At 29.9% G+C, this 11,976-nt stretch overlaps 1 protein-coding gene across 1 annotated transcript; it reads right to left on the bottom strand.

Moving 5' to 3' along the window:
* Window positions 1-3,466: 3,466 nt before the first annotated feature.
* Window positions 3,467-9,299, bottom strand: LOC107954005 (glutamate receptor 1.3). Its single transcript, XM_016889452.2, has 5 exons — window positions 9,021-9,299; window positions 6,870-7,429; window positions 6,124-6,439; window positions 4,653-5,044; window positions 3,467-3,907 (listed from the first exon to the last, which is right to left on the bottom strand). The coding sequence occupies exons 1-5, from the start codon at window positions 9,292-9,294 to the stop codon at window positions 3,557-3,559; spliced, it is 1,893 nt and encodes a 630-aa protein (XP_016744941.1). The 5' UTR covers window positions 9,295-9,299; the 3' UTR covers window positions 3,467-3,556.
* Between the last annotated feature and the right edge of the window lie 2,677 nt (window positions 9,300-11,976).

Below are 11,976 nucleotides of genomic sequence, written 5' to 3'. Positions count from 1 at the left end.
AGTTAGGAGCATTGGATTCATTCTAATCATAACATCCTAATTGTTTGGCATAAAATATAGGCCTATGAAATGGATTCTACAGGTCCTGTTTGTCAGAGAACGGTGTAATAGATAAATGAAATCACAAATCTTATCTCCCTGAAGTTACAATGGAGCAAGATGAAGATACAAATCCTATATCCCTAAAGTTGCGGTGGATCATATTGAAGCTACAATTTCTATACCCTTGAAGTTGCAGTAGGTCGGAATGAAACTACTATAATGAATCTTATGTCCCTAAAGTTGTAGTGGAGCAAATTGAAACTACAAATCCCATACCCTTGAAGTTGCAGTGGGTTGGATTGAATCTATCATAGCGAATCTTATCTCCCTGAAATTGCATTGGAGCATATTGAAGCTACAAAATCTTATTCCCCTAAGTTGCAGTGGGTCGGATTGATTCTACTATAGAGAATCTTTTCTCCCTGAAGTTGTAGTGAGCAAATTGAAGCTACAAATCTTATACCCCTAAAGTTGTTGTGGATCGAATTGATTTTACTATAGCGAATCTTATCTCCTTAAAGTTGCAATGGAGCAAATTGAAGCTACAAATCTTATACCCCTAAAGTTGTAGTGGGTCGAATTGAAACTACAACAAACAAATCTTATCTCCTTGAAGTTGCAATGGAGCAAGATGAAATTGTAATACTAAATCATGCCTTCCTGAAGTTATAGCAAGCAGATACAGCAAAGTAAAATAACCAATGGATTGAAAGAGTGGGCTATTTGGAAAAAAGAAGCACAAGAGAAGTCGAGATTCAGCGAGACAGAAAATATTGGTTCTCCTTTAAAGTCTTTGCTCCATTCTAGTTACACGATAATGAGCAAAGAGGGGCAGCAGTAACAAGCCAATTTTGTCTGACCGAACAGAAACAAATAAACCAAACAAATAAAAAAAACTTAAGCCCAAATACACTAACCCAAGCCCAAAACCTAAAAAAATTTTAGAAACCCTAAAAACTAAAAGCTCCAGTGCCGCCGCCGCTCTTGCCACATCAGCAAACACGCTCCCCAGAGTCGCCCACGCCCCGAGGTCTACCTCTTCTGTTGTTTCACCAAAATGGTAAGGGGCACATCTCCCCACCATGGTTGACCGAAAAGTCTTTGCCACCACCATGAAATACCTGCAAAAAAGAAAACAGAAGACAGAGCAGAGAAACAAAAAAGAAACAAAAAAATAAATATTATAGTTTGACTATAAAAGCCACAACCATCACATGTAACGTTTTTAACACGAGAAATCAAATACAAAAAAAAAGAAATTCAACAGAGAAATAAAAAAAACAAGTTACAAAGGGTTTTTTTATATTTTATTTTGATTTTTATCCTTTTTTTCTTTTCGTAAAGAACATAAAAAAATAGAAACAAGGTTTAAAGAAAACTTACCTTGCCAGAAAAGGGGAAATCGAAATCATTTCTACCCCTTTTGACGAGGTTCGACTTAGTTTTTGGGTTAAAAATCCCATATCAACATCCCACGTGAAAAAAATGAGTCAAAATGGAGTGTTTTGGGTATTTTTCAGCCACCGAAGGCGGCTATCTCCATCGCCGATGATCGGTGGTCGCGGCGGCCCTTGTGGCCGGAGGAGGACAGTTGAGAGAAAAAAAAAGAAGAAGAAGATTTTTTTTAAACAGAGAAGAGAAATGATTTTTTTTAGTTTTTTTAAATTTATATAGGGATACTAAACAACGACGTTTTGGGGGCATAGCTTAAAATGCCCAAAACAGCGTCGTTTTGAGGTGACCCGAATGCCCAACCTGAATTCCTTCAAGATTCGCGTGTTTTTGAAGCGAAGGGGTATTTTCTATTTTTTCCCTTCCACGTTTTAGCCTATTTTAAAATTAGTCCTACATAATTTTATTTTATTTCATTTTTACCCCGTTATTTTGATTTCCTTACAATTCAGTCCTTTGACCCACTGTCGACTTGAGGAAATGACATGGGTTTGGGAAAATAACCCTTTGGGTCCCTGTTTATTTTATTTTGTTTTGATTTAATTCTTTTGCTTTGCTTTTTTTTTAATTTATACTTAGAATTTCTTTTGCATTTCAATTTAATCCTTTGCCCACTTTTTTTTATTTTCATTTTTTTATTTTATCATTTTGGGAACTTTTATTTTATGATTATTATATTTTTCCTCTTGTCTAAATTATGCAATTTTATTTACATGTAGTTATTTATTTTATTTTATTTTATTTTTGTCATTAGATATTATTATTATGTTATAGTCATTTACTATTTTCCCTCAAATTTCCCTATCTATTTTATTTTGGTCCTTTACTTTTAAATGTTGATACTATTAATACTATTATTATATTTTATTTTGGATATAATAATATTATCATACATTTTTATATTATTTCACTATTATTATCATTATTATCATATAGTATTATTAATTTAATATTTTTCATTATTGTTATTATTATTTCTTATTATTGTATTCATTATAGTATTGTCATTTTATTTCATTGCTTATGTTGTTATTTTAATACGATAATTTTGTCATCTTTTTAAATTGTAAATATTACTACATACACTCATCCGTTTTTTGGCACAAGCACATGAAAAATAATTAAAACCGAGGCGATGTTCTTTATTTTCCGGATTCGAGGAATCGTGTTCCTAACTTACAGAGTATGGCCTCTTCTTAGAATCGAAATAACCAAACATCCTATTCAAAATTTAAGACATGTAGGATTTAAGTAATAATAAAATGACGAGTATTCTTATTTTCAAGGATTCGAGATATTGTGCCCTAATTTACAGGACATGATTTTTTCTCTCGATTAATTCGAAATAAGAAGGCCCTTTCACAAAATTTAATTTAGTTAGCGATATTTTAATCAAATAACATCATGAAAAAAATGGGATCGTACTTTAATCTTTCTTTGAATTCTTAATTCTCAACACTAAGACATTGAGTAATCAACTAGGTGTCAATTTTAGGCGTTACGAGGGTGCTAATCCTTCCTCATGCGTAACCGACTCCTAAACTCATTTCCTGGATTTTGTAGACCGAAAATCATCATTTTAGTAAATCTAACCTTTTATTAAAATGATCAATTATGAGGTGATCCGATCACACTTAATAAAAAGGATTGGTGGCGACTCCATTTTCGTTTTTTTAAATAAAAAGTTGAATCGCAAAAAAAGTTTCAACATATGCGATGTTATTATTTTTAAATTAAGATTTAGATTTGAACTTAAGTATTTGTAACTCGTTTCTTTATTTATCAAACATAATTAATATACTTATTTTCAATGTTTTTAACACCCAATGCCGTAAGTAATTTAGAAGTGGATTTAATAGAGCAAATAATATCCCTTTAGACAATGGTGAAACAAGGTCAATGAGTAGTAATAATTTTCTATAAAACAAACTTATTACTATCAAAATAATATATACAATGGAAAACAAAGGGCTCAAGGAGTAGTGAAAATATTCTATGAAAGATGTATGACCTATTGGGAATTTACAGATAATGGGATAATGATATTGCTTGATGAACATCATCAATTGTCAAATTCTGGGTGTATTATGTTAGCATCTCTTCTGTTTTTGAAAATTTTCATACAAATGTATAGTTTTAGTATCCATTTTTTCATAACATGAAAGTTTTTGTAAAGCAAAGAAGCCAAAAACAAAATACAAGCTATAGCTAAAAAGGCTCCGCTAATAAGGAACAAGCCTCGAAAGTCACCTACTGTAAGTGAGTTCACACTGTTTGTAGTGTCCTCTGAATCGAAATCAATGATCGGAGTTTGGAACCATGCATTTTGAAGTGCTTGAAGCCTCCCATCTTCTCTTAGTTTTGCAATTTCCCTTGATATATCTCTAGCCAGGGCTGAACCCTTTGGAAAAACCTAAAGATTTCAAAATAAAGTTAAAACTTTAGGCCTAATATACATGTATATAAACAGTCATCCTATGTGCCAAGATTTGTACATATTTTCGTGTATATATTCTTCGAACACTCACATAGCTCAAAATTTTGTATTCCTAAATTGGCCTTTCTCATATTCTAACATGAGACCTCGAAAAAGACCTTTATGTAAAATCAAGACATAGAACTATTAGGAGACATGTTGAAATTAGATTTGTCCAAGGGCTGAACAAGCCAACTAACTCAGTAGGGTCAATTCAGCTTGAGTGGAGCTCCGACCAGAAATTTATACTTCAAATCAATTTGATTTGTCCCAAATTCAATTTAAATAATAAAATTATTTTATTTAAATTTAATAATAAATTGAATATATGAATAGTAAACCGGGCTCTTAGATGCAAAAGCTAAGGGACTTGGCCCCTCTTGCTAAATGAAAAAGTTGCAATTTTGGCCCCTCTTAAAAATAATAACTTAAATTCTTTTAGCCTCTTAATTAAATGAAAAAAAATGTAATTTTAGTTGCAGCCCCAAAAATTTTATAATTTTATTCTGAACCTCAACACTAAATTCTTGACTTCATTCTTGTGTTTAATCAAGGTATTCAAATTTGGATTTGAATTTTTTTTTTAAAACACTTAACCGTGAAGCAATCCCATCCAACTCATAATCAAGTTTACCCTAAAATTGCATGTGTATGTATAACAGTTAAGAGATTGATAACTTACAAAGCCAAAGCCATTGGTGGTAGGCATGACGGAGCCGACCATGGAATAACGTGTTGGATATTTTTCTAGGAAGATGCTGATGTATGGCATTTCATCAATTATTGCAGACACTCCTCCATTTTTGGCACCTTCCGATAAAGCGTTTGCATATTCTTCGGGTGAAGTAAGCCATACAGAAGTTGAACTAGAATTGTCGAAATTTAGATTGCCAACAACTTCTTGGGTAACAGGACCTAATCGATGTCCTATGTTGCTCATCTTTGAGTTGTACTCAATCTGTCGAACCGTCATCATCGATGTCAAGGTGGCAGTGTAGTTCGAACCTAATATGAAGACCACAAACACCCACAAAACAACCACGGATCTCGATAAATTGCTTGATAATTTCTCCCCTGCAAATTCACATTTTAGAAGAAAACACCAACATTTTTATAGATTAAGCTGCATAAAATAAGTGTAAACCATTGACAACTCTATATTATTTTCGAAGTGCCTCTCGAACTGCCAATTTCGAAGCATCCAGGGTATTTTTTTCTCTCTCTAACGAACTCAACATCATCAAAAGGGCTATCCAACATATGGATTGAGTCAAAAAAAAAAAAAATTTTTTGGTCTCTCTACTTTATTTATATTTAGGATCCTGGCATAATTTGTTTTATTTATCTACTGTTATAATATCATTAGTTAGTCATTGGTGTTATTATTAACTATTCCAGTTAAAATGAGAATGTGATTTTTTCCGCTTAAAAACACATATTCCGACCGTAAAAGTATTATGAGACCTTTGTACTAGGAGTTGGATTATATTTTATCTTCTCTACTAAAAAAATAGACCAATTAATCTATATACATTAAATCAAAGAGTAAATCAATCCTTCTAATAAAAATTTCATCTATTTCTATTGTGAAAAACTGATATATATGTACGTCAGAATAATATACACATGGCATGCCACGTGCAACTTTTTTATTATTCTATCAGCCATTTCAATTTTTAACAGTAGAAATGGATGAAACTTTTAACAGAAATGACTAATTTACTCTTTAATCTAATATACAAAAACTAATTTAACATTTTTTTTTGGTAAAGGGGACAAGATTCAATCTACCTGAAGTCTCCATGGTATTTTTACCATATTCCAACACAAATAAAAACCCATGTTAGTAGAACGAGTTTGATGAGATGTTTTTAAGAAAAAAAATCACATTTTTAACTGTTATAATTAGTAGTATTAACTATTTGATCTAACTAATGATGTTATGAGAGTGAATGATAAAATCATACCAAATTATATGAACTAAATCCTAAATATGAGCATTGCAGAGGGATCAAAGCCATAATTGGATCTAAGTAATTTGGAATGTAATAAGAACTAAATCCTAAACATGAGCATTGCAGAGGGATCAAAGCCATAATTGAATCTAAGTAATTTGGAATGTAACATGGATTGTGACTTGGGAGGGTGCTTACAATGTGCAAAAACAAGGATGGAGAAAGAGAACCCAAACATCCTTCCAATTCGTCCATTTGATTGTTGGGTTTGTTGTTCAACAAATGCGGGGCGTTCAATTAGCCAAATAACCAAAGCTGTTACGACATAAACTCCTACCATTGTAAGCCAAAGTCCTGGTGTGAGTGGTTTCAAGAAAATCCACAAGTTTTGGCTATCCTTTGGAGTTAACCGAGTAACCATCCCGACCCCCATGTCCGTATACGGCAAAGTAAAATCTACGTATGATGATCTATTTGCTGTGATCGTCATGTCCCCAACAACAGCGTCGTAATTCTGTTTTTGTTTATCCAACACAAATCAGTAAAAGCAAGTCTGATAAAGTACCATGGAGTCCTGAACTAGAAATCAGATTACATTTTATCTCCTCTACACAAAAAATAAGTAAACTAGTCTCTATATGCTAGACCAAAAATTAAACCATTCATTTCTATTAAAAATTTCATCTATTTATACTACTAAAACTTGGCATGGTTGACAAAATATGTACCTCTTGTTGACTTATAAAAATCAGTTTTTAACGATAGAAATGAATGTATTTTATAATAGAATGACTGGTTTACTCTTTGATCTAACATGCAATGAGTAATTTGCTTATATTTTTAGTAGATAAAAACAAATGTAATCCAACTTTTAATACATGAAACTCCATGGTACTTTTACAAAGCAATGAGTGACATAAACTAACCAGATAAAAGAACCATACCTGGAGATATACTTGGTAGATAAGATCATCGTAAGCCTCACCAATGTTTGGGTTATTATATTCGAAAGGGACAAACTGATAAAACACTTGATAGTTCAAACCCGCCATCGCAATTTTGAAAGCATCTATGCAGAAACCAGAGAAAATTGCGGTATTGGTGTGAGGATCATGGTCTACTTTCAGCAATTGTGGGAACCCATTTGTTGTTGGAACAGCAATCCTTAGTGTTTTACTGCTTGTTTGCATCATTCGACCTCTGGGACTTGACTCATCAATGGTGGAACTTGAAAGCAGATGCCTACCACGAGCAGGCACATTTAATATTTCGAAATTGCTTGAGGTGAGCTTGAAGTTATTAAAATTCATCACATTCACCATTTGAGTAATGAAGTTCACCATTTCTAGCTTGTCAATAGAAGACATAAAATCAATGAATCCTTGAATTGAGATTACTGGAATTTTGGTGTGATCTCCAAATTCAGCCAAAAACTTTGCTTCCAACGTTGATTTTTGTGCACTGAGGATGACCTTGACTTTGTTATCTTCTGAGAGTTTAAAAGCTGGATAGGGAATGTATAACATCAAGGTTAAAACTTTTGAATCATAATTTTTAGCCTATATCAAAAATTATAGGCTTGATGGTTGAAAAGAGTTTGAATAAAAAAAAATATGGAAATGGATTTTTGGAAAGAAAAAAGAAGAAGAAGAAGGATAAGTCTATTTTTAATATTTTGCTTTGATTTTCTTGGTACATATGTTTAGTTTTCTTTATGTTGTTATAGGAGATAAACCATTTTAATTTTTTCTGTGGTCCAATGAATATTTGACATGTGATGATAATGACATCATTGTGACGTTATTATATGAAAACTTTTAAAATATATATTTTAAATATAAAAAAATTAATTTTTTATAAAATTATTTTATGTAAGTAACTATATTTTATTTTTTATAGAAAAATTATAGTTTATTTTATAAAATTTAAATTTTTATTTATAATATTATAAAAAATTTATAAAAGAATTTGATTTCAATTAAAAAAAATTATAGTAAATTTTTTATGATTTTAATTTTTTATAAATTTGTTTTTTATTAAAAATAATTTTTTTATGAAAATCATATAAAAATCTATATTTTTTGTGAAAAATTATAAAAATATTTTTACTTTTTTTATATTTTTTGAAATAATTTAAGGGTGATGACATCATCATCAAACGTCAAATATTCATTAGAAAATATGAAAAAATTATTAATTATATTTTTTTATACATTATGTAACTTATTTAATCTGAAAGTAAATATATAATTATGCTATATCGTAAATATATAATTTATATTTAAATTTTTATCTTTAAAAGTTAATAAATAAAAATCATATAAAATTAATAAATATTAAATAAATAATATAAACAGATTTCCACTTCTATGTATGGTACATGAATGTAAACTAACTGTGCCCATGACCACTTCAACAAAGCTAAGGTAGATAGAGGCAAGTTTAAACCAATTGAATTTTAATATTATGTTGATATAAACATATTTTATAAAAAAAAATTCTGAAAAGACAAGTATTTTTTTAATATATCTATAGAGTACTTACGTAACAATCAACTCCTTAGGTATTAGATTAAAATAATAGGTCGATAAATTTCTATGAAATTTCGTCTGCCTTGATTATTCAAACTTCATTAAAAATTGCCAAAATTTTCAGAGTTTGGCAAATATTTTTCTATGCAAAATTCGTATTTTATATAAAATATATTCAATGTCGTAGGAAAAATTATTTCCTATGTATGTTGAGATTTTAACTTTAAATTCATCGTATATTCTTTAAAAATAATATGATTTACTTTATAAAATAATTTTACTTTAACCATTACTCAATTGAATTAGTACCTGAAGTGTCACACCAACTCAATTAAAAAATTAAAATTTTAATTTAATATGTATAGTTATATACATGGATTTCTGAACACTTTTTAATTACTCAGTTCTTAATTTAAGTTTAGTTGTATTATAATTATTCGATTTTTTGTGATTGCTTTGATTTTACTCATAAATTTTGAAAAGAAAAGAAAAAACAAAAGGAATCATGCTAATGATAATGTTATTTTTAACTTCAAAAAGTAGAAAAGAAAAGCTTATAATTACCGGCAGATAAAGCAAGCAAAGGATCCCCTTTGGAGTCTCTTGTATGAAGAACTATCCTCATTTGGTAGTCCCTATGTAACCCATAAAAATCTGAAATCGCCATGGAAAGGCAGCTCTGAATAATCTTCCCCTCCTTTGATCCCATATCAGCGATTAACCCCACACCGACCTCGTCACCACCCACAGCCGGTCTAAGGCCACCAACTAGGCCATTTAGTTCACCGAAGAGGCTAAAGTAGAAAGCAAAAAACAGCAACATTTGGTTCTTCATCATTTGGCCAGATATGTTATCTGATTTAGTTAATTTCCTATATATAATCAAAATGGGGAATATATATAATATACATTTATACAGGTATCATATATAGGTGTAAAAGTAAGAGGTTGACTTGATAAATTACATAACGTCTAAATATAATTTTTGTCTCACTCGAGTTTTCTTTTCAAGTGGGGAAAACTTTTACCATTGGAGTCATCCCCTTGACCAATTGAAGCATGCATGAAGCAGCCACGATGCTTCGTTTGTTATTTCCATTGGTGCATCCACAACCATAGACTTTGCCCATTTACATCATATCTACTTGCACCTTTGGATTCAATCAACTATTTTTTTTTTATACATATGACTCATTTGTATATCAGACAAGACTTGAATTATTCATCCTCTTCATTTTCTTTTAAATTTTTATTTCAATTTTAAACACAAAATTTCATCCTCAAATTATACATATGACTCATTTGTGTTTAAAATGTGTTTTTTTGTACAATTTTTATTATTGCTCATAACCTTTCAAAATTCTTAAATTAAAAGAAAATATATAAACTTATATCTTTTTTTTTTTTGCTCGGTTGATATGTATATATATATGATAATATAGAAAGACATTGGGAAACACCAATCTCATTCCTAATCAAAATTACAAAACCCTTAATTAAACAAGAAAACAAAACATCCCACATCTGACCAAACTACTAATAAATAATTAAGAATGTATCACCACTAAATTAAAAAAAAATGCTCATCTTCTCACCCCTAGCCGTAAACAACATTGTAACCATACCATTACTACAATAATAATATGAACAGAGTTGAGTATGAATCAATAGAAAATACAATTTTAATAGGACGCACATGAAAGTAGTAACTATATGATTGGTCAAAGGGGAGAATGCGTCACTGAGAGACAACCATAGGTCTAGAAAGTTTTAACGAGTCATTGGGCTCAATTTTTTTTATCAACTCTTTACCTTTGATTTAAGTTGAATTCCATTAATTGAATTGAAGTCAATTCAAAGCTATGCGGAGTTAGGGTCGGGTTATTATATAGTATTATATTATAAGTATTAATTTTATATGCATTTTTTAGTAGTTTCATTAAAGATTTTATCGTATCTGTTCTTTTAAATAGAATGTTTAAAATTATCTATAACTCTTCTTTAATCCATAAATAGCGTGTTCGAATAACATCCTCTTGCATTAACAACAATAATCATGTCAATCAAATTAAAACTCAATCTACTATAAAGTTTATTTATTTGTTCAATGTCTAATCATATATTTTATTTTAACTTAATATTGAATAATTATATTATTCTTTTATTACCTGTATATGTATATATATAATTTTCCTTTTGTTGAATTTCTAAATATAAATAGCTCAATATATTTTATATATTATGAAAAATAAAATATTATATATTATATATATTAAGTCAACCTCTTACTTTTACACCTATATAAGATACCCTTTTGAATTTATACTTTTTGAAGACTATATATTTTGAATTTATACTAACAAAAAAATTACCATTTTTAGTCATTAAAATTTGAGTTATGATCGAGATGGTAGTCTTTAAATTCTATTATTTTTAAATTAATAGATATAATGATTATCGTTTGAGTTAAAATTGAAATTTTAAAATTAAAAAAAATGTAGAGACTAAATATATCAAATTATTAAAAAAAATTAAGGGTGGGTTTGGTTAGGCGGTGGGATGCGGTGTGTTTAACTTACTTTTTCTCTCACGCTACAATATCGCTATAGTATCTAATCTCACCACCACCAGTATTTTCACACTAATCACAGGTAAACGCACCGTCCATCGAAACCTATCCTAAATCCATAATTTAGGTATAGTATGAAATTAATAATAGAATTTGAACAAAAATAATTTTACCTTCACCAAAAATAATGTCAGTAAAAAAATAAAATATTGCAAACCTCAAATAACTTTATGTATAATTTAATAGTGTGAAATATTTTAATTTTATAAATATAGTATTTAAATACTGCTACATATTTTTTGTAATCCTTAAAATTTTAATTATTCAAACAAAATTAATATATGATCTTTTTCTTTGCTTAATCTTCGTTTCTTCCCTTTTTTTTTCTTGGTTTTTTTTTTCCTTTTATTTTCTTTTACAATTATTAAACTAATTTTAAGCAAAGTCAAAAACCCTAGCCAAAAAAGCTTACAATGTTGATGGGACTTCCTTCCCCTTTGATCTCTATTTCCTGCATCGTTTTGCTTTTGATATTGATCCCATCAGTTTTCAACTACAAGTCGCAGTGGAACAAATGGACCATCATCTTGCATTTCATCTTCGTTGCAGTGCCTTTGCTTTTGCTTATCATCCTCGCCCACTTCAAGGATGGTTTACCCTCGGTTAACATTTTTACAAGTTGAACTTTCTTCGTCGTGATGTTGGCCTGGTGGTGCCGCCAGGCCTCCTGCTTGTGCTGCTGTTTTTACTTATAATGGCCTATTCTTTAAGCCCTTCGTAAATAGTACTAGTCTTTAATTTCTTCTTCATTCTTTCATTGTTTTGGTATTGAAAAGGTTTCAATTAAGTTTTGCAAATGTGGATGCTGTAAAACAGAGAATTTAACTATGTTTGATGAAATTTGCCATGTAATATACATAGTTTGGTTGGTGGATGCAAATTCATGCTTTT

Source organism: Gossypium hirsutum, chromosome D07 (assembly GCF_007990345.1).
Source record: "Gossypium hirsutum isolate 1008001.06 chromosome D07, Gossypium_hirsutum_v2.1, whole genome shotgun sequence".
NCBI classification, from domain to species: Eukaryota; Viridiplantae; Streptophyta; class Magnoliopsida; order Malvales; family Malvaceae; genus Gossypium; species Gossypium hirsutum.
The sequence above is the reverse complement of the archived record's forward strand: the minus strand, read 5'-3'. Positions and strand labels throughout refer to the sequence as shown.